The sequence below is a fragment of the Channa argus genome, chromosome 13 (genome assembly GCF_033026475.1).
Source record: "Channa argus isolate prfri chromosome 13, Channa argus male v1.0, whole genome shotgun sequence".
NCBI classification, from domain to species: Eukaryota; Metazoa; Chordata; class Actinopteri; order Anabantiformes; family Channidae; genus Channa; species Channa argus.
The window spans coordinates 19863089-19887039 of record NC_090209.1 but is presented as its reverse complement, the minus strand read 5'-3'; the positions used below and the strand labels follow the sequence as shown (position 1 = coordinate 19887039).

The 23951-nt window shown below is 42.3% G+C and overlaps 1 protein-coding gene across 3 annotated transcripts; it reads right to left on the bottom strand.

Moving 5' to 3' along the window:
* Positions 1–264: 264 nt before the first annotated feature.
* Positions 265–23348, bottom strand: epha2b (eph receptor A2 b). 3 transcript variants are annotated; one of them, XM_067526947.1, is made up of 17 exons: positions 23171–23348; positions 22538–22617; positions 20666–21314; positions 9235–9390; positions 8696–9055; positions 8385–8512; positions 7918–8089; positions 7022–7121; positions 6293–6348; positions 6075–6200; positions 5194–5391; positions 5031–5092; positions 4625–4834; positions 4383–4532; positions 4073–4266; positions 3575–3730; positions 265–2175 (listed from the first exon to the last, which is right to left on the bottom strand). In XM_067526947.1, exons 1-17 carry the CDS (start codon positions 23253–23255, stop codon positions 2067–2069), a joined length of 2991 nt encoding a protein of 996 aa, XP_067383048.1. In that variant the 5' UTR covers positions 23256–23348; the 3' UTR covers positions 265–2066. The 3 variants fall into 3 exon arrangements, with proteins under 3 accessions (XP_067383048.1, XP_067383049.1, XP_067383050.1); XM_067526948.1 differs by having other exon boundaries at positions 5206–5391; positions 8385–8515; positions 23171–23346; XM_067526949.1 differs by having other exon boundaries at positions 8385–8515; positions 23171–23342.
* Between the last annotated feature and the right edge of the window lie 603 nt (positions 23349–23951).

Genomic DNA, 23951 nt, shown 5'->3' with positions numbered 1-23951 from the left:
TGAATTTTTTAATCTAATGAAAAGCTTCTCAGTGCTTGCAGATAAGGAACTACTTTGTACAGTGTGTGTGTATGTATGTTTATGTCTAGACACCTGCTTCCCCCACTCACGTGTTTATTACAGTTTCCAAATGTGGAATTAGACCATGCTGCAGCATTTTAAGGATATTCAGGTGGAAGTATAAACATCCTGGCACCACTAAAAAGCAAACACGCACATTCCTCGGCTCTGTTTTGTGTCAGTCATACCACAGCCACGTCCAAATTCAGCTTAAAACTTTATTGCTCCACAAATGCAAGAAAGGCAACCTCAGAGTTGAAAAAAAACAAAAAACTAATTCAGGAATAAACAAGGAGATTTTCTTGTTATTAAGAATGAGAGCACAGCTTTCAATTATAATCCCAACTCAGAGTTTTATCAGGATGAATAAATATGTAAAACAGGTAAAAGTAAAAATAAATATTAAATACAGTCTAAAACAAGAAACAAAAGGGAAAAAGTTTGCTCAGTGATGAAGGAGTTATCAAAAAGTCTGGAAAAATAGGAGGCATCTCTTGGAAGGAAAGCTATGGCCATTTAAAAAAATAATCAGTTTGGTAATATGGTAAATATTGAAGTCATACAAAAATGTACAAAATGCAAATGCAACCAGTAAACCGGAAAAAAAAATCCCTTTCCAAAAGTTGGATCTATCAGCTACATGAAAATCATAGATACATGTGAAAATAAGAAAATACAGTAAAAATTCAAGTAGAGGAAGGTACAATAATTTGCAGTCATTAATTAAGAGCACTGGGGGAAATACACACTGCACTAATCTATGAGAACTGCTTCTCTGAAACAGACAGAAGCATCTCCCACTCCCATATACAGGCATTTTAAAATGTCTAGAATGAGCTGCGCTTATCCCATGAACATGTTCCACCAACCAACAGGAAGGTTAATGAATATTTGTGTTTTGTCTAAAAAACTAAACAAGACTTAGAAATTACAAACCAAAATATTATCAAGTATGAAATTATTTCAACCACAATAAGACCGGTCATCTTTAAATCTTTGTTTGTTTCTTTGTTTTAGGGTATATGTATTTCAAAGTTCTTGACTGGCGCACTTTAAACAGATGTACTGCATTCTGATTAAAACATATTTTATTAAGTTCTCACTTCAATTCATTTTTTTAATTTTATTTTAGGCAATTCTTGCAATTCTAAGACAAGTCAACACCGTGTGATTCTTGATCCAAGTGCTACATTGGAATTTCTACATGTTTTTGGTAATTTCCCAAACACAAAGAAAAACAAGTAAATCCGTACACAAAGAGTACCACAAATATGTTCTCTCATTTTTTCCAAATACCACCACTTATATGTTTATAGCTTAATTTTAGCATGGAGCCAGCAGAAGGCCAGTAGCAACACCAACTTAGTCTGTGTTTATACACCTAAGCGACACCGTGTCTTTAACTTTGGGCCAGCTCAAGCTCATTTCAGCCCTTTTAACGCTCGGTTCTCACTGCACTTATACAAAACGGACCAAAGTGACGATTAAAGGGAGACGTTGAGACATAAGCACCAACCACAAACTGAACCAGTGCTGCGCTCCACTGCTTCCATACTGTCGCACTTAGTGTGCTTCCCTTGTTTGTCTGACACTGGATGCAACAAGCTCCGGTGCAGTTTTGTATAAAGTTTATAGCTGTTCTCAGAACCGGCTTCTGATTTATTTTTACAAAGCAGGAATGTGAAATGTAGAATAAAATAAAAAATGCATGCGCAATGATTTGTATCTGCACAGAAGAAATGGATAATAAAAATAGATATCTAAATATACAGAGTCTAGTTAAGAAACTTATTGTGTTATGTTTGTTCCACTCCACATGTGGATAAGATGAAGAAATCAAAAATTAACAATAAAACAGCCTGATTCAGTTGGCTCAGAAGGATGGCGTGAAGTTTTCTTGCTTCGGCCGATCCAAAGTCATCCCTGCAGTTTTGCTCCAGCTCTGCTTAAGAGTTCAAAGGGCTGCCTGCTTCAGTGCCCGATTTTAATTCCCTTCATAGTCAGGATCACACTGCAAACACGCTCAGGGTGCTTGTCTGGTCCTTTAAACCCAAGATGCTGTAGGCAATTCTTTTCAAGTGGCCAGGCAGCCTCACCCCAATGTTCTTAATATCCCTGCAAAAGAGAGACAGTGTATAAGAGGAGCTGCACATGGATTTGCACATTGGACTTGTTCCAACACTTTACACGCACATCCTTCCTGCCTCTCAAGTCCTAAAGTAATCAATGACGTTTACTCTAACGAAATGCCAGCTTGATTGCTGAACGAGCTCAGCTACTGCTACAACTTATAATGCTTCCAATGCTTCAATTTTTTTCAAGGTTTCCATTTTCAACATTAAAGGATAATACTCTTCAAGAGCACATGAAGCAAACCTGCAAAAACCCTGCAACACAGCAGCACAAAGTCAAAGCCTTAATTACAGCCTTAATTACTTAACGAGGATTCTCCCTCTTGACCATGAATCACTTGTCTGGCAAGCAGAGGGTGGGTCGTAAATAACTGCCGGGTTTCCAAGAGTGCTACCAGATGCCCTGAGATGGAAACATGGGACCACGAAATCACACCATTCTCTGTGACAAATACTTCAAAAGGGTTCGCCGTCTGCTCTCCAGTCTGCCCATCTCCCCAAATCATGACCAGGTCCAACTGAGTTACGTACACCATGGCAGAGAAAGAGGAGGGAGTTCCTTTTGGCTGGTCATGCGGTTTGGAAAAGGTCTGGCCCTCGTTATTGCCCCAAAACAACCTTATATTGTAGGCTTCACTGAGCATTTTTTTCCACAAGGTTGAGTCCATTTCATTAAATTGCCCCTTTAGTGCTTTTACACATCTAAGAAGATCAAATTGCTTAAACCTACCCTGTGTTCACGGAGTGCACTCTGAGCGCACCTCTTCAATCTTCCCAGAAGTACAAACATACCGGCTGTGGGGCTTCAAGTCTCTCCCATCCATTACAGTTCCTTAATCCCCTCTATGTGCTGACCCCCCCCCCCCCCAGTTTAATGTCGAAGAAGCCACAGAAGACCTTTACCCTAAACAGGCGAAACTGGCGGTTTTCAGGCCTCATGCAAAAGTGCTGCTGAGGGCAGCTAGTGTGAGTGGGTGAAGGGAGGGATGAGAGAAAGAATGAAGAGGGGAAAGAAGAATAAGGACTGCAGCAACCACAAGCCACCACCACCAGTCTACCACAAATGAGCCCACTCCTTCTTCTTCCCACTGTGACTTTTTCCATCTCAAACATTTCTCAAGTTGTAACTGAGGTTGGAGATTATATTGCGCACAAACTATTCTGCTGGCTGATAAAAAGCAACATTTTTAGGAAAACAAATACATAAACTACTAAGGGGGGGAATTCCATAAAAGATTTTATTTAGAGTAAGAAGAAACCTTGAGAAATATGCTGGTTTTAATTCCTTGGAACTAAAGTGCCTCCCGTTTGTCAAAACATCAACAACTTCTATAAATGTATTTTAATGCAGTGTCACCACATTTTAATCATGTCCCACTTACTCATTCTTCATCTGCAGGACCTGCTCCATGGTGACAATCCCAGCACAGGTGAAGTTTTCACTGTACTGGCTCATCTTGATGGACTCCAGCCACTCAGACACAGACCTGAAGGGGGAACCATCTGAACCGCTGGTGCTGGGCAGGCGGATAGATACGCTGCAAGCACAAAGAAGTCGATCCGAATGATAATGATCAACAGGCTTTCCCACAACAAAGGGGGATGACTGAGCACTGTAATTACTGTTCAGGAAACCAGTTGGTGATAAAAACCAGTTGGGGTGGTGAGGGCGAGAGCTGACTGAGATAGGAGCAGTCAGCTCAGTCCTTTCTCACCGTTTTGGCTTTAATGCTCCCACCCAAAACGGGAAATGTGAGATTACGAAAAAAAGTGCAATATATATTAGTTGTATTGCAAAAGTTTTGGCTGTAGGACCGTCTCCAAGAACAGGGTCTTGAGCCAACACTGGAGGCTTAGTGTAGAATGTAAATAAATCTTACCGTGGGTCAAAGTCTGCGATGGTCTTAAGAGATTCTGGGCTCCGCAGCAGCTTGTCCAGCAGGCTGACAATGTCTCCAAAACGTGGCCTCTTGGAGCGATCCTGAAGCCAACACTGCAGCATCAGCTGGTAAACAGCCGAGGGGCAATCCATAGGTGCCGGCAACCTAAAAGCCTCGTTGATGGCCTTCATTACCTGCAATTGGTTGACTGGGTTACTATTTAAAGCTATTAGAGCCAAACTATTTTCAAAAAAGATATTTTACGTAAAAGAAAATTGTGAAACTAATGATAACTAACAGTGAAACCCACCTCATGGTTACTCATGTCCCAGTAAGGTCTTTCACCAAAAGCCATAACCTCCCACATGACTATGCCAAAACTCCACACATCGCTAGCTGAGGTGAACTTCCTGTAAGCTATTGCCTCTGGAGCTGTCCAGCGAATGGGAATTTTACCTCCCTGTAAAAAGAATAATGCTTTGAGTTAGAGGCAGAAAAACAAATCATCAAGGATGTAAAAACTACTGTGTTTAACAACAGCATTTTATTTACACTTGTGGTGTAGGTCCCCTCAGGATTGTCCTCCAGCACTCGAGACAGCCCAAAGTCAGAAACTTTACACTCCAGGCTGTTGTTGACCAGGATGTTGCGGGCAGCTAGATCACGGTGAACGTAGCTCATGTCGGACAGGTACTTCATGCCTGCAGCAATGCCGCGGAGCATGCCCACCAGCTGGGAGGAGGAAAACTCGCCATCATGGTCCTGATGGCAGGAAACAAGCACAAACTCATCTCAGTTTTGTGACCAAAACGAAAGGAAACACAGGCGTAGTAGTGCAGTGAAAACCGGTGAAACAACTGCTGTGATGCAGAAATTAAAAATATGATTTTACAGTTTGCAAACATTGTACATTATCACTGTGGCAGTGATCAGCTAAATGGTATGTGGAGGGAATTACCTTAAGGTAGCGGTCCAGTGCTCCATTCTCCATGTATTCAGTCACAATCATTGCATGTTTAACTGCAAAAAACACACACCAAAAAATTAGGCATGATGTGCCCGAACTGGCCCAAACAGCTAAAAAAATAGTAGGAAGCGTTTTAAAAAGCAGCCAAACTCACAGAAATCCTTACATTTGGTGACCACCCCTTCCAGGCGAATGATATTCTGATGGGAGAATTGCCCCATGATGGAGGCCTCACTCAGAAAATCCTGCCTCTGTTTCTCTGTGTATCCCGGCTTCAGCGTCTTAATCGCCACTGCCACTTCCTTCCTCCCCGGCACCTTCAGAATACCACGATACACCTCACCAAACTCTCCTGCAGCACAACAAAATCAATAGAACAGCGGGTTTAGTAAAGTGATATCAGACGAATGTGAGTTTGATTTGTCTTCTAAGGTTTCTTGCTGCAGGGGTTTGCTCTGCTCTGAGTTAAAATCAGGACGTTTTGCCTGAGGCTCTCACTCAGAGGTGTGTGCAGACTGGGTGTTGAGAGAGACGGCCTATGTTGTATAATAGGTGGACAGCCTGCAGTGTTGGAGCATGGGAATTAGCTGTCACATGAGAAGAAAGCGGTGGACGTGATCGTGGGAACTGTGAGGGGGTGCATGTTGAAGGCCGTGGGTTCAAAATGTAAAAGGTGGTCACACATAATTGAATTTATCATATATGAGATACACGGAACCTCCTGGGAAGGTGCTCTGATTACGTTCCAAATAACTCTCGTTCTGCAACACTTTCTGTTTTGTGTAAACCTTTGCATCAACTCAAGCCAAAAAACAAAGATCCTGGAGCTAGAAATTGCCACAGAACAAAATGTCTCAACTTGTTCGCGAATTCGGCCAGATACTTAGTTAATCTCACTAAAGTAAGCACTGTCAGCCAGCTTCTTAAGTTGTAAAAATGCGCAATATAAATAACGAATTTAGAGGACTGGAAAAATCTTTCAACATCTTGGCGTTAAGCTCCACAGCAGATTGTCTCAGCAGGACTGTCACTCACCGGCTCCTATGACTTTCTGTTTGGTTATGTGGCTGGGGTGGATTTCAGTGGCAAACTTTAGGACAGCGATGTTAGGGTCCTCATACGTATGTGGATCCACATAGGTCTTCAGAGGCTTCAGTTGTTCTGTAGGATACGGATAGGAAGTTATTGTACATTAGCAAAATTAAATAAATTGAATAAGTGTGATCAAGTATTGAGAGAGATATTTTGTGTACCTGAGCTGGAGAAATAATTGTCTTCTGGTCCTTGCCTGCTGTGAGAGTTTCTCTTCCTAATGTAAGATATGCAAATAAATAAGCCACTTTCAAATAACAAATGGACGTTTACTCTGTATCTCCCTGCTTTAATATCAATAGCACATAGAGCCCTTTGTAAGCATTTTTGTAGATGTGCTAAAGCCTTAAAAAAGGATTTCAACACTAATGCAATGCGCCCATTCAGAGAGAAGCGGCCCTTTGATAAAGGCTGACGACAGACTGTGTTTGCCAACGTGATTTAGGGACTGAAAGACAGACAAGCAGGCGGGAGAGGGGTGGACAAACGGGCCGCAGTCTGCTACAGTACAGGCACAGGTCACCTCTACAAAGTGCCTGTGGCCTGATACAGAAAGAACCAAATGCCTCTTATCACTAACAATGTACCACTCTGGACCAATTTCCTTTGAAAGACCACAGCACTTACTGGATTGTAACTATTCAGCAATGACAAGGTACATTCAATGCAACTTCTTTGCTAGTGAGTGCTAAGACACAGATCCAGACAAAGAGAAAGAGAAAGTTGGCTATAGGAAGAGAGAAAGAAAGAAGTGAGGATGGAGTGAATTCAAAGGCCATTTGGAGGCCCCACAAAGGAAGGACAGATGAATGAGAGAGGAAGCCAGTGAAGGAGGGTGTATTCTAACTGATTAAGAGGACAGGGAAAAGGGGAAGGGGGTAGTTACTGACCGTTTGCGTAGAAACAGGACCACGACCACTATTAACAACATGGCCGCTCCACCGACTGCTGCACCGAAGATGACAGCGGTGTTGTTTTGAGTAAGGTGCACTAAAAAATCAAAGAAAGCAAAAGTGTGAAATCCCCTTCTTTAAAAAAGGCATAGAGAAACATTTTAAACACAATAATGGCTCTTTAAATAACATTAGTTAATGCCACAATTCACAGTTATAATAGTTAACTAATGTGTCTAACTATTACTTACGCATGGTTTTTATGTTAACTAAGATTTGACCTTATACATCATTTAACAGCTTAATTTGATGTTATTCAGATCATTAGTACAGTAAAAAGCGTGGACTGAAAGTTAAAATAATAAGAAGCAAGTAACTTTTAACAAATGTCTCGTCTTCTTGATCATTAAGTTCCTCAGTAACCTTAGTAAGATTAAAAAAATGATCATGATAAATGATGATAATGCAATGAGGTCATAGCCATGCATGTTTTTAAGAGAAACCCATTTTGTGACCTTTATTGTGAAACTGAAATCATCCATTCCATAAGTGGCACTGTGTAAATTCATAAATAAATAAATAATAAATACACATTATTCACTCATAACTGACCCTTTAGGAATGCTCTCTGTGACCCTCATTATAAAGTTTCAAACATACATGAGTAATATGTTATAAATGCATGTGTGATGAATACCCATCACTCACTTAACACTTTGAACTAAAACAATTTACTTATTACAGCTTCATACTGTATAAAGTAATCCGATCTCTTGCTATAAACTATTGTATATTAAAAGAGGGTCAAATATTTGTTAACATGAGCACCTCTAGTAAATCATGCATTATTTAATAGAATGTATTTAATGGTTTATTAATGTTATCTTCTTTACATTCAGACGAGGTCTCAAACTGTTCCTCCATGCTGGAGCCTCCAGGGCTGCCATCACTGTTGAGCACCTGGACCCTGAACAGGTAGGCTGTGCCTGGTGACAGTTCACCAATCTGTACAGAGTTCTTCTCCAGTAGAAGCACAACGTAGGTAGTCATATCAAAGTTATCATCCTGAGAGACAGAGGAATGGAAGGCAGAGAAATTCAGTCAAAGTACTGGTTTTACTGATGTAGGCCACACATGTCATCTCAGCATGTGACAAAGATGTGATGTTTCCTTAATGTTTATGCCAGTAACTTTATGGTAACTCAGATGTAGCTTTGAACTTGAAAAATTGCCTTCTGGCGTATTATTCAAATTAGACATCTTAGAAGAGGCTATACACTTTTACACTGGTAACGGGAAGATCAAATGAACTCTTAAGAACATTACAACACGTAGCAGAATAGAAAAAGGTGTGACGCACCTTTTTGCGGTAGGTAACTTCATAGCGAATAGTTCGAGACTGGACTCGCGGTCGGGGGAATACATCCCAGGTAAGGGACAAGCTTGTTGGGGTCCTATCAACGAGTCGTATAGATGTAACTTTGGGAGCTTCTGAGGACAGAGAGAAATAATCAGTTTTATCAGAGTTCGAATGTATACAGCTGTACTTCTACTGAGAAATATTGCCGTTTATCTCAGTCCTGCAACAGGATTCGACTGCAAACGTGTCACAGATAGCATCTGTCATTACTGTAGCACTGAGGTAGCCTGACTCGTATCAACAGCACTCACCTGTGTAGTGCAGAGATGTAGTCAGAGCACTGGTGGACGGTGGCTTATGAGACCGCGGAGTTGCCTGACTAGCAAACACTGACACGCCACTATGTGCCTCCACGATGAAGGTGTAGTTGAGATGTGCATCAAGCTCGCTCACTGAAACCTTGGTGTCAGTCAGGCCCACGCTGGCTGGCTCATAGCGGATCTTTTCTCCGCAGGGCTGGCACATATTGCCCTCGCAGCGCTGGCACTCAACACTGTAGGTGATGTCAGTGCGTCCTCCGGTGTCTTCAGGAGGGCTCCAGGACAGGACAAGTTTTCCGGCAGAGAGCTGGGTAGTGGTTGCCACGAGGTCTTTCGGGGCAGAGGGGAGGCCTGATGAAAACATATTAGGATTAGATAGATAGATGGAAGAGCAGAACCAAAGAAGGCAAAAAATAGGGCATTTATTCACTTGTAAAACTACCTCTAGTATTCCAAAAAAAAAGTTATTTTCCCTGTCTAAATATGCACTTAATTCTAGTCTCTCATAGGAGATCAGAGCAGCTCATTACCTGAGCAGGGTCCAGTAGGGGGATCATTAGGGGCCCTGTAGAAACCATCCATGCAGGGACAATACAAAGCCCCAGACTTCAGCTTCTGGCTGTTGGCAGGACACTGCTTACACTTATCACCAGATGCTTCAGCTTTGAAGAAACCAGGCTGACATTCTGTAAGAACAAAAAATAAATTTGCATGAGCAGGTGAACAAGGACAATAGTGACTTCAGGCAAACATCCGATATGATCCAAGGCAGAGCCAGTTCCACCAGGTCATTCAAGATTCAAGATCACTAAGGCTGTGAACTTTATGCTTTGTGTGCTAGTCAGTTAACGTTGAATGGACGTGTTATTATCTAAAGGCTAAATGTCAGATTGGGACAAATGGCAGAGATATGATAGAAAAAACAGAAGCAAGGTTCTGCATAGTGTTGACTCATGAAAACACTGTCCATTCCAGCTAAGATACTGCTTAAATAAACCAAGCCCTGAAACAAAAATGCAGACTCCCTGCCTAGCCGGCACTCCCACTCTTTACTTTTTCAACCACTAACCCCCCTCTGCTGTTGCTTTCTTACTGTCTCGCTTCCAACAAACACAACCAGTCGTCCCACATTCCACGAGAGTTAGTCAGTCTTCAATGCTCCAACACAAAAGAAATAAAGGCAACAAAAATCAGGAAATCACCAATAATTAGAAGTGAAGCAGCCTTAAACAGGGCATCCGTTCGAACTCAACACAGAGCCACATGCAGACTTTGGAAACTGTATCACCTGGATAAGATGACAACCAATTTCACACGTCCAACTCAGAATAAAGAAATACAGGTAGAGGGTCCAGCTGTGCGTAGCAGTGGTGAAATATGAACTTAATACAGTGTGAAATTTCTGAGAGAGTGTGCCATAGAGGAGAGTGAAAATGAGATGCCCCCCCCCCCATACAAGAGCATTCCAGCATCTGCTGCTCATGACCTTACACTATCACACTTTCATGCATTGACACACACACTGCACACATGTACCGACACCCCATACGTATGAATAAAATACACATACATGTATGCAAAGCACACCCACGGACACATGGGTAAAGCTGACATCAGAAGAGGGATTATGTCTACTGCCAGTCACCTGTTCATGTCCCTCTACTAAGTCAGTTCAGCCACTCATAAACCCCCCCAACACACACACACACACACACGTGTGTATAGAAAGTATACAAAACACGTTTCCTTCCTTCCTTCCTTCCAAGTAGTTTGCCCGAGGGGTTTAAATAGCTCATGACAGATGTCATAAGGCGTTAACATTGCCAATAAGAGACAAAATGTAGGTCAAAGGACAAAAGAAGATAAAGAGAAAAGTGAGAACAGAACTGAAAGCATGAAGTAAAGAAGATCATGTCAACGGAAAGATCGGACAACTTAAGCCCTTTTTAAACACACAATAGATAACAACGACCTTCATTAATTACTTCAAGTGACAGGCTTCTGTTTTTCATTCACACGTCACTTGTACATTCATGACCATTCAGACATATGCGCTGTGATGGAGAGAGCCACAGCACGATATTTGCAATTTATGCAGGACTGGAGAGTACAGTCTAGAGTATTCTTACTAGAGCATTGCAGATGAACATGAGAGTGTTTCTCATGTTTGTTATCAATGTCTGGTACCAGGAAAAGTGACCAGGCACATTCAAATGCCATCAGATGCAGAGTGCATGTCTGAAACGTATCTCTCGAAAGAGGAAATAAAGGTCAATTGAAACTGTGCTTTGATGCACAGTAAGGCAGTGAAGTTCATGTGACCAAGGAGAAGCAAGGAAACATGAAACACAGTGTCTGTCAGATTCCAAGAGAAGCGAACTGAAAAGCAGGCCCAAGGACAAAGACAATATCAGATTCACTCAGATTCACCATCTTGGTCCATGGTTGTCTTTCACTGCGGTTGAATTGAACGACAACCACTTGGAAGCCACAAGTGACCGCACGCACAAGATGGAAAGCACATGGCTCCTGCTCCATTTAAGTCATATCAAGGGGATTTACTTGATTGACCACGAGGTTCACTTTAACTCAGTTCGACTTTTTCTATCATCGTGGTTTGCAGAGTTGCGGCGGAGTTGCTGTTGCTGAAGGTGTGTATTAACTGAACAGCATGACAACAATGGTGGAAAGACACACACTGAGCATGAGAAGAATTTGTAAGCTTGTCCTATAGGCTTGCTTGTTACTCAGTCCTCCCCACAAGACAGCATCTCCTCTCTGACCAGCTGTTCCACCAAAAGCTACTGCTACTCATTAACGCAGACGAGGAGAAGCACGGGTGAGGCAGAAGAAGGGTTGTATGAAGGAACAAAAGGTTTAAGAAAGAAAGAGAGGAATACTGTATCCTACTGAGGACTGAAGAAAAGAGGGGCGAAAGAAAAGAGACAGGCCAGGATGAACTCTTCCATTGAGAAGGAGGAACAGCTGCTGCCTCAAACCCCGATTCATACGCCTACCTCTCCTCCTCGTAATCCCCAAATTCCTTCCTCCCCTCCTTTCTCTTCTCCCAGTCCTCACTAAAAAGGCTCCCAGCTAACCCATTAACATTACTATTCACCACTGACCAGCAGGCAAGGAGAATGCCATGCCATTCAAGTGCTGAAAGAGAAAACATGCGCGCGCACACACACACACACAAGCACTGCAGATGGGAATAGCCGAAATGCCACATGGCAACTGAATAGAGAAAGACTAGCCTCTTTTTGGCGCTGCAGTGCCGGCTGCAATGCATCGTGGTTAGGCCTGTGGAGATGATGGCCTTATACTGGGAGCCATCTCTATAATCAAGAAGCATTCCAGAACACACCACCCAACAGGAGGCCTGTAGTAGAGCGCCTTCACTGCAGCTTCAGTTTCAGTCCAGTCCTCCACGGTAAAGGTGAAGGAGTTTGTGTCTTGAACATATGAGTCACGCTGACAGTAAATGACACGAAATGACTCTCTCCGCTGAGGCATTTAACAAAAGGATTCCTCGACAAAAGAGCAAAGCTCAGTGAAAGGAAACTTCCCGGTTCCATAGAGAAGCTTTGGATTGTTGCTGGACACAACAGGAAGCAGGAAGTGTGATGCTGACGCAGCCTTCCTTCCTAAAGCAACCAATCAAAGAATGGAAACACAGGGGAGCGTGCCCAAGACAAGAACCAGTGCAGAGAGTACCAGGCCTAAGACAGAATAATAGTCGAAAAGGAAGCCAAAACGTGTGGACCTGGCATGAATTTGGGCGAGAGGGTGGAGGGGGCTCCTGAGATAAACGTTTTCCCTCTTATAAACAAAAGTCTCTTAGTGTCTTATGAAGCAAAACATCTGACAAACTGAAACCTGCCATTTCTTTCTTCCTTGTTGGTACAAAGCAAGGAACTGTTTGCCATTGGAGAGGCCCCGTGTGCCTTGAGTGGCTCTGTGTTTGTTTATTGAGAATGAGCTCAGGAGCCTGTTACATTCTGGGAGCCTGAGTGGCTCTGGAGTGGGTGCCCCCCAAGGGCCTCCCGGTTTGTCAGCAGAAGTTAAGATGGATGAGATGGCGACAGTGATGAATGCATGGTCGGATAGATGGATGAATGGTAACATGGTGACTTGACAGAAATCTGCCTCGGGACTGGAGGAATAAGTGGTAGGGGGGCCCCCACAATTGAGTCCGGCGCTGGGCTTTTTAAAAGGCAGAAAGGTCATGTCTGCCTCAGGGTAGCTGTGAGTTAAACTGTGCATGGCTTACATGGAGTCAGTGGCCAAGCAAAACAAACACATGCTCGCAGGGAGGAGGAGAAGGAGGGAGAAAGAGTTGCAGGAGCAGCCGGTGGCTTGTCTTGTAAGGAGGGAGGTTAAATTGAGAAGTATTGCCAGTGAACACGAAACATCTTGGAAAAATAAATCCAAAAGAAATAAATACACGTCTAGATCTTTATCAGGGCAGCTCCCCAAGAATATCTGGAGGCAAGTGAGTCCCTGCTTTGTCTTTGCAGCCTCATCTATACCTTACTTCTCCTCCCCATCCCCCTATTTTCATTTCTGAGCTGGTCAGACCCACAATTGCAATATGTCATGTCATTTTGTTTGTATGCAGGGTGACAACATGTCATTAGCATTCTGGGGGTGTCAGGTTGTGGTGGAACAATGAAGGTCTCTGATGGGGGAGGTGAGCCAGTAACATGAGCCAGGGGTCACTAAGGTAGAGGAAGAGATGGGGGAGCAGGGGGCAGTAAAGGTGTAGGGGTTGATGGAAGAGTGTGCCTGTGAAAGGGGGGGGTAGAGGAATTAGTCAAAAGGATTAGCTGACCAATGGAGCAGCTGTAAGGGCATTACATCTGTTTTACAATTGCACCCAGGCTTTCATCTAAGGTTGTTAACAAACACAATAAATTCCCTGATGCCATTTCTCCTCTCACTCCCTCTGTCCACCAACAGGAGGAGGGACACTGGGAGTGCAGGAGGCACAAGCTATGCTCAACATGTTCTAAAGTTAAACAATCTGCAGTGAAAGGTGCAAACAGCTTCCACAGGCACAAGCTGGACCACAGTCATGGTCATCTGGCCACGTTTCCCCACATCACTGCTCAAATCCAGACAACCAGGTGGCAAACACAACACCATTTTACAACTCAGAGCCAACGGGTCATTCGCTGGGTGCTGACAGCCGTCTGCTTCCTGGTTAGGGAAAGGTGCCAAAATAAGACCAAATGCACTAATAAATGAAATGACTTATCAGGCCGCACAACAAAATTAAAAGTGGCTGAGCGAGGCCTCTCAGCACGAAGCGACAATGGAAAGCCCTGAGCCAACGAATCGGGGAGTCACTGAGGGATTATGTGACCTCCGGTTTCCGCTGTGGATTCGTCCTGTTAGCAGTGAAGGGTGGGTGGGCGGGTGGTGTGTTGTGCTGAAGGGAGAATGAGTGACTGATATTGTGGAAGGAAAGTGCTGACCTCACACACCAACAGTACAATACAATGTGCTTCACATTGCTCTGGACTCCTCTACCACAACATACACACAGAGCCTCCAGGCACAGGAATACTTCCACCACAACCAACACACAGACTAAACACTTGCTAATCAGAATATTAAAGTTTAGTATGTTTTACATTTGTCAAGATATTAAATCGCTGTGAAATGTGTCAGTAAAGAACAATAAAAGGACATTATTCCCATCAGATCTAAAGAAATATTTTGCCTGTTCTTATTGTTGTGGCTCTCCATTTTCATAAAAAAACGGTCAGTGGCTAGCTGGTTAAATAAGCCTAACATATAATAATCTAGAGAATTGGTGGAGGCCAAACCGCTGCTGGAAGAAGTCACACACTGGACTTGAATTCATCTGATGACCAGAAGCAAACCTCCTAAATAATGCCAGTGTTTCTTTACTTGTGTACATTGGCCAGTGTTTCTAGTGGCTAATAAATTTACAATTGCAGCTTTATAAGCTCATAATCTGTGAAATGTTACGTTGTCCTGCAGCCAAAACAAAATCAATAAAAGCAGCTTTAAAGTTACTTCAGATTACTGTCTAAACACTGGCTGCCATTACATTTCTCCTTCCAAATGTTCACAAACACATCACATTGTTCTTCACTGTAAATGCTCCAGCAAATAAAGAGTCATTAGCTGGTCGAGGTAACATATCTGACATAATAGTTAATACAGAGTCGTTAGTTTCTATGCATTCTGACACCTTAAAGCTCAACCATCACACTAATCACTCTTTTTAAACCACAAGATTACAATTAGCACTAATCCACATTAAAGAGTCATAGGGTCCCCCAGATCTTCTAACTACATTTCCTGTCATGCAGTTTGCAGTAATTGCCAGTTTTCTGTTCACTACAAAAGTGGCCGAACAAGACGGTGCACGACACCACTTAAAAGTGCCTCCAGAGTTCCCCCATTATCTAACCAACTCCCTCAAGTTCAGCCCGCTAGGCAGACGTTACCTTGGCAAGAGATCTGAGGAATCCACTGATTCAAAGTAATCACTGTGGCTTTCAAGAGCCCAAGGAAGAAAAGGAGAGGATAAATCCAGCGTGTGCATCTAAATGAGCAGTGCTGTCCAACAACTTACAACTTTTTAAATGGTGATTTGCATCTTTTTTTTCCCCTTTTCCCCGACCAGCAACAGGGATCAAGAGCAAAGAGAATTCAGTAGAGCAGAAAATTTCAGTGCGGGGATTATCCTGCAGGAGTGAGATGATTCCATTATAGGAAATCCAGCATAAGCCAAGTAACTCAAATCCCCGAGATCGTGAGGTGTGTTCACGTCTCTTTGTATACTCCCCATCAGATAAGATGAAATTGCACAAGACCTTCATCTTAAAAGGTTTAGGTAGATTATGCGGAACTAGGTACCAGCATTTGCTATGAAACACTTGATCCTCCTTTGGTGGGATGTATTTCCTAGAGAACAATCTGCAATCCGAATCCTAACTGCCATTATACAATCTTGTAACAAAAACAAAAACTGAGAGCTTAAGTTTACACTTCACCTTCACTAAATGTTTATAATTTATCTGCTATGTGAACAAAACCTGTTTTTCTCCACTAAAAAACCTCTGCTTGGCATTGTTCACATTTATCCTCTATTTATCTTTACAAATCAGTCATGGAGATATGTATTTATTGAAGAACACATGGAGAACTGTCTAAATAGTCCCATCAGGGGCATGTGAAACGGGATGTTTAAACTATACTGGTTTCATATTCATGACCTGCATCGAAAATCGAGCCAAGAATAACAGCCAGTCTGTGATTTAACAGACAACAAGAACACAACACACCAAGGAAAACTTTTGGTTTGTTTTACTAGTTGGGACAACTTGCGCAACAGTGTTCATCTCATGAGTAGATCGCAGTGAGAACTGTAAAAAGGTCATGGGAATTATATGTAGAGATAAGAAACTATCAAATAAATTCAGCATTTGAGGTGGAAAATCAGCGCTAAAATAGAAATACTCTTCAGGGACAGGGAGGATGTGGGGAGAGAGGTAGAGGAGAGCAAAAGAGATTTCACAAAGGCAAAAAAGCAAGCCGAACCAGTAGTTACTTCACTTAAAAAGCACAAACACACCCAAGTCAATTACTACCCATACAAATCACTCACCACAGCGTGCAGTCACACAACTGCAACTTAGTCATCAACTGTTTGTTACATCAGCTGAGGATGAGTTTGGAGACACGGACACAGAGGGAAGGAGGGGAAGACAAAAAATAGTTACTGGAACCTCATTGGCGAGAAGAATAATAATGTTACTGGAACTCAGTCGACAGTTATTTCACCAAAACGCCACTTTCTCCAAGACACCAAAACTGCCCTCAGCAGTCCAAATATTCCACATTGTATAAATACAGCCTCAAGGAAACCATAATGTGGGATTAAGCCCTATTTGTTGAGGCTTTGGAGTGGCTGGTGAGGTGTGGACCTGGACAGTTTAAAGCCAGGGCAGCCTGTGGTCCTTTGTGGGGTGACACACAGTATGCTACTCTATTGTGCCAAGGAGGATTATGGATAAGGAAGGGCGTGATAGACAGTGGAGAAAACTGTCAGAGCCAACCGTGAGTCACAAGTGGAAACCTACAGCGCTGCTTCAGGGAGGTTAAAGTCAACCACATTTTTTTGATTAAAAAAAAAAGGGGGGGGGGGGAAATCATTGCTTTATTGTCTTGCAAAGAGATTAAAAGCAATAGCTAGTTTTTTTTTTTATAGAAGGGAAGGAAAAAAGAAAAACAACAAAAGCTGTATAAACATGAAAGTGATCAATTATAAAACAAGAAATTTAATCTTTAAAAAATAAAACACACAAAGACAATCTTTATCAAGTACCTCATCAGTCTTGTGAGGACTGTGCTAATAAACATTAATCCTGAGAGCAGCTTCCAAGGTGCTTACTGGTATTTTAAAAGCCAAAATAATTTTCCTAAATAGAAGTCTGTGATGTTTTCATAAAAAACAAAGCCCTGCATTGTGCCTGGCTACTGCCGAGCGAAATGATTTACAACCGGTTCATAAAAGCTTTTACATTAGCTGCTCTAAACACAGCGGTAAGCTTCTGCTGGACAGGAAGTGATGCGTTTCATCTTCTGAGTTTATTTGTCCGACAGCAGGATTCTGCAGTTAGTGTGAAAAACGACGCCCACTAAGAGCAACCTCAACGGAAAATCGAAAGAGAAAAGATCCTAGAAACAGTTTGACGGATGAGTGGTCTTTAGGCCAAAAACAGCACAGCTCACTGCTTTGCTGATGAAGCGACGGAGACAAAAACCAGATAAAGTCACAGCTTTCTATGTTAACAGGTCCTGAGGGGCTGAGGAGCCATAAAACTGAGTGATCACATCACTTAACATGGAAACTTTCAACCCAACTCAAAAAAAAAAAAAAAAAAAAAAGGTGAAGTTTTGTGGTTTCTGCACGAACAGCACGCAGTACAGGAAAGAAGTGGGAACAATGATTAACTGCGTGTCGGTACGAGAGTCCACTTACAGGCCATTTGAATCATTTGTGTGTGTGCCCTGCAAAGCCAATCTGTGATTGATGTCCGCCTTCATCCACTGCTGACCTAGTGCATCTCTGAGCTCTTATTAAACTTCATCTTTGTAGTTTCTTTTTTTAAGGGGGGTGTCTTTGTTTAGTCATTTTAATGTTAGGGCTTGACCCGGAGCTGCTCTTCCTCCCCTGGGAATTCCACAGGTCTGGAGTAATGCTGGGAGGCTCCTCCTCAGCAAACTGATCAGTATGTACCAACCAAGTGAGAGAGGAGGTGGAGGTGGGCTCCTCCGGCCTCGCGGAGAAAACACACAAGCTTCATTGTTCTCCTACCTTTACGTTCCATTCCTCACCTCTCACCGTTTCAAAAATCGCACCCCTCCACCAAGCACTACCTCTCCATCTCTTGGGTTATACTTTTCTCTCATTCCTGCCTGCCTTTCCTTCTCCTCCTCCTCGTCATTCTCCCTAATCATCTTATCTAACATTTTCCCTCAGCAAAAAATGATGTACTGACAGAAAACATCACCACTTTTATCGGTCTGTTGCCAATGGGAGGGAAACTAGTGGGAAGGCAAATCTATTATAGGGAGACTACATGTGGATTTACAACTGCAATCCAAGGTGTGTGTTCCAGAGCACGATTAAGGGTATTCATACTTTTAGTGTGTTGCAAGTCATGCGTGCATGAATGTGGAAATTATACTACCAAAAGGGAAAAAAATAAAAAGCTGAGGAGGAGGACTTAGGGTTGATGGGAGGCTTTAGGTGTTCTGTAATGAAACAGATCTCAACAGGCCCTTGCATGCCAGTCAGTATTGTACATTCACACACACTGGTGGAGTCCCAAAATACACTCCAAAGCTGAGGCTCAATATATTCATAAAACCAAGAGAGGGGAGAGGGAAAGATGGATACAGAGGCAGAGGGGAAACGCACGAGGAGGGCCTCTGAAAAGCAGGGCCTGTGAGGCTCAGAGGCTTCCTCCTGCCTCCCCCCTACTCCCCACACCAGCCTTGAAGATGCTAATCCATCAGAGTACAGTAGCCTCCCGGCCTCTTTGATCACTTTCAATCACTCTGACAGCCCTTCCCACAACAATGAAAGCCTTCTCTGCAGGACTTAAAACACAACTACACTGTAACTACTAGGTCAAAGACCTGAGTTATGGTTGGGCTAGGCAGCACACCCATATCGAGATAAGGGAAGACATGATAATGAGAGAGCAGGAAATCACCTGATGCAACATTCTATAATGAAACCTGACTTTATGTTTCAATATATGGTCTCAGAATTGGGCATGAAGATGCCCGAAATAAACTTTAAAGTTGATCTAAAGTTGTTTTTTTTAATCAGCAGATGTAAAAGATGTAAAAGGAAAATAAAATGTTCAATTTAGCTTGGAAAACCATGTACAAGCAGAATATGTTTTTAGTACTACAGTCTCTGATGACACAAAGGGTGTAGCACTTTACAGCTAATTGCTCTTAGGCAAACTTTTCTAAAGAACTGAATAGGTCTGCATACTTCTTAGATTCATAGCTTAAAAGTCAAAAACGCTTTTTCCAATTTTATAGGTATCGGTTCAAGGTCAGGGAAGGTGCCAGGACATGTACAAATAGGCTCAAGCATTCTTTCCGTTGCAGAGGAGCCTTGTTAGCCAAGGGGAGAATTCCACAGAACAATGATAATAACACCTATGAAATGTATCCAAAGGCTTGTTTTACTACCTATGGCAATTATATTACAGATAAATGGCAAATCATGCCGAATAGCTTTTATGGGAACTGCATTCAGTGTTGACATCCGGACAGAATAAAGAGCCCAGTGTCTGCATAAAGCATGAAAATTGAGTTGCAGAGTGAGCTATTCCCAACTTATTGCAACATTTAATGTGTGTCACAGCTTTTTATTCTATCACATGAAGAAAAAGCTACAGCAATAAGAATCTTTAGCTTTTTTAGAAGAATGTATTCCAGATTTGACTAGTCAAAATGTAGTAGTTTGGTCTAGCAGCACTCCAATGAGCTCAACCTGGATAAAGTTGTGAAATACCCCTTTTGTGTTTTAACAAATAGAATAGAATATTAGATAGAATAGAATATTTCACTGATCTGCCACTGTGTTTTAAATAGTCACTAGAATCTACTCATCAATCGTGACCAAGTTTAAACCTGCGGGTATATAATCTGGATTTGGTCTGGTCTGTATTGCCGTGGAAAAATTCAGTGAATAATAATTTTGGTCATTTTCTAATTTAATTCTATTGTCCACAATCACCATACAGATGCTATTTGTCTACTACTCACATTTAATCTCTGTCAGTCTGCAGCCTGGATTAGCCAGTCTGTCTGTGCCGTACACCTCCGTTGTTGTCCAAAAATGATTAAAAACACATCCACGAGACAAACCGCTTCACTGACGGACGTGTTTTTTCATTTCAAAATGTGCGAATGACAAATTTTAATTTACTAATATTTTACTTGAACTGATTTTTAATGACCACATTCCCAGTCCAGATCTTGTACATAGACACTTCACAGGTGTGCTTCAGCCTGCTGTACAAAGCCATGTGTTTGGGGTGACATTTGTTAAAAATATGTAATTTATATGTTTTGAAATGAAGAATGCCCAGTGGAGTGGTGTGTCTTTTTAATGGTTTGTAATATTTTTTTGGAAAGGTATGGAGGACTACGGCACCGAAAAATAATCCAGGCTGCAGACAAAAAGAGACTAAACGTGAATTATATCTGTATTGTAATTGTGGACAATACCGTAAATTTAGAAAATGATGTAGCTTGACCTTTACGGCCTTTACACGATGACGCTTCACAACCAGCATAAAGAATTGTAATATATGCACATTTTCCTAACTCAGGCTTTAACTGCCAATTTGGAAACAAAAGCCAGCTTAAGTCATTGGACAGACTTACCTTGACACATGTCCTCGACTTCCTCGTAGCCTGGTTTGCACTGGCACTGTCCAACTAGCACCGCCCACTCCCCATCCACAGTGCAGTGGATGCGAGGCAGATCCTCACTGATGGCATTATCCACGCACACCCCGTTCACTTCCCTAAGTCCCTGGTTTTCACCCCCAGCAACAGTCTCAGGGAACAATGCAAGATTCTTCACCGTGGCTGGACAAGTTTTATAGTAGACCCTGACGGAGAGAATAGCAACACAGGCTCCAATGTCTTGAAAGGCCAAGTAGAACCCTTTTCGAGAAAGGTTCTCCACCACTCGCATCTCTTTGTTGATTCGAAGCTCATTTTTGCTGGTGATTTCATCAGGAGCTATGGTGGCCACTTTCTTAAACTGTCCTTTGCGGAAGGTAGTCCCCACGTCTGCATCTGACTCAGACGTGAAGAGGTTGAAGGTTTCCTTGCAGGTAACCGAGCCGCCACCAAATGAGTTGCAGTCGCGGACAATAAACTGAATTTCAACATGAACCCGTGAAGCTGCCGGACGCCGCTGGATGAAGGTGGTGCGCAGCCAGTTGTCCTGCTCACGTTCCCCAATGTTGCAGACAGAGTAGGTGTAGAACTGAGAACCATTCAGGGTCCTCTGGACAACCTCCCACTGAAAACCAAATCACACAAACCAACAATGTTATTGGTATAAACATTGACCCATGAGGGGGGCCCTAAGCAATCTGGTTTGAACCAGACCCATAACACTTCAAATCAAGGTGCAATCACTGTAACCAGAAAGCAGTCTGTGTCAAGGGACACAGATAAGCCATCCACATGCTTTGTTGGCTTCTTGCCCAAATAGTGTTGAAGCTCGCATACTAGATAGTGCCACAAATATTTCTCAAAAGCGTGACAGTATGTTTTAATGTAACCTTGGCTCTTGCAGAACGACTAGTCCCCACAGGGGCAGAGTCTGTGGTTTGCTCTCTGCATGTAGCCACTGTGCTATTAATTAAAGGAATGTGCTTTGTTGGCTGAGTGCATGGCTCTGCATATAAACTTGATATCCACACAGCAAAACTAACACATCCATTAAACAGGTGATGAACATTTGAAAGTTAAAATAATGAATGATGGCAGACAGCAAAGGTTTAAAATATGTAACTAATGCTTTTTAGTACAAAAAGTGAAATTTAAGTGACCGTTTAAGAATCGAAACCTCAGAGACAGCTGGGTGAGCCACTGTGAGCAGCACGTCTGCACATGCCTTTGAGTCATCAGCACATGAAATGAGGCTGTTTAAAGTGAATATGCATGAGCTTGACTGGTCAGTTACACTCAAATTCTACAGAAGAAGGCACACAAGCCTCCTGTATACTGGCAAAGAGACAACCACAGTGTTTGGAAGCTATTGTATGGAGCTACATCAACATTTCCCCTCGTTTCTAAATCTGAAAGCACTCCCCTTCTAAAACAGAGGTACCACATGCTGCAAACTTTAAAATTTAATTGCTCTCTAACATACAATTCTGAAGCTGAAGCCCTGAAACCACAAGGAACCACAAGTATTCCCAGTTCAGAGCTAGCAGCTATTCTGTCTGCCTAAGCTTTCGTGTAGCCCAGACACGCTCTGCAGGGAACTCCTGTTAGGATCCTACAGCTCCATCTCATATCCATACCCAAGCAACCATTAAGCTCTAACTGCCAGATTTTATAGAAAAACCTAACATGTATACACACAAGGCCCATTGAAAAACTAACCACACATGTTAAATGGTCAAATGTTTTTGCACTGAGGACCTCAGTTCAGCCAGGTTGTTCCTGCACATTGATCCTTGGGCAAATTCCAAGTGAAAACGTGAGAAATTGAGAATTTAGAGCAATACTCACCCCAGTCTTTTCCCCCTGATCTAAAGGCCATGTCAGCCAGCCCAGTTCACCTCCTGCTGCCTTCATATCCAAAATAACCTCTGGGAAGACATTAGATTACGGTTAGGGCATGAGAGTAAGTTCATCAAAAGAGACTTTTATTTTTTTTTTTAAAACACTCATATTTACAAATGACAGTTTAGGTTGGCTGCACCTATGTTGCTTTTATCTATTTATTTGCAAGAAAAAGGCAAAGGTCGGCAAATTAATGTCTAAAAAAATAGAAGAATAAAGAATAAAATTAACAATGTACAGTGTGATGCAAAACGTTCACAAATATATTAAACTCAACAAACTTTGCCCAGAATTCACCTGCCGGGGTGTTAAAACTTTTGAGCAGTGCAAATGGAGTCCACACTCTCAACTGACTTGATTCCAACGAGAAACTTTTTATTTTTTTACAATTAGCTCATTAATTCATTTTATTTAATTAGAGGTTGACACTCTATATGGCTGTTACAGGAGTAAGAAGATTTGTTTCCTGGTTTTAAACATTCCTAGTAGGTTCTCCGCATGGCATGCGCGCTGCGCTGCAATAAAGTTTGTAAGAAAATGTAAAGTCATGGGAAATTTATTTTTTAAAAAGACACTCACCTTCTTTGGTCTGTAATGTAACTAAAATACCATTAATGAGCACATATGAAAATAAAAAAGGTTTGATTCCAATAAAGATATCCATTTGGCAAACTTTTCTTTCCTGTCTCTTTCTTTCCTGTCCGCTCCTGGGCTTGGCTGGGACTCGACTCTGAGGTGAGCGCTGCTCATTCACAAACGGCCCAGCTCGTCACGGACTCCGCCTGCTGGAATGTGTGTGAGTGTGTGGGCGTGTGTTTTTAGGGGCGGGGGTGGAGGCGCATGAGAAAGTTATGCACCCTTTAAGGCTGGTCGGAATTTAACAGTTATAGCAACTTTGGAAAAGTTCTTAACCAATTTGAAACTCCAGGTACAATCTGATGCACGTCTGCTGAGCAGATTTGAAAACTGTATAGTGACCATGTCTGTGTCCAAAATAAGTCAACATCAAAGTGTCCAAACACGCTGCTACAAGTCTCCCATATTCTGCAAAATAAAACAAGCCCAGGTTTAAGACATTATGACAACATTCATCCATCCATTATCCGCAACCGCTTACCTGTGTAGGCTCGTGGGATGAAGACAGCAAATGTAGTTAAATAAATGGTGGATCATCAACCAAATACAGTTTCACAGTTGATGTGGAATTTTTTTTAAATTGCAATTGCATATAATTCAGTAATTATCCACACTTTGCCATTGCCTAACCTATTCCTATTATGGTTACACCCAGAGAAGCCAGAGAAACAAAATACTGCAATAAATGGGCATATTGCACAATACAGTAATTATTTTTAATTAT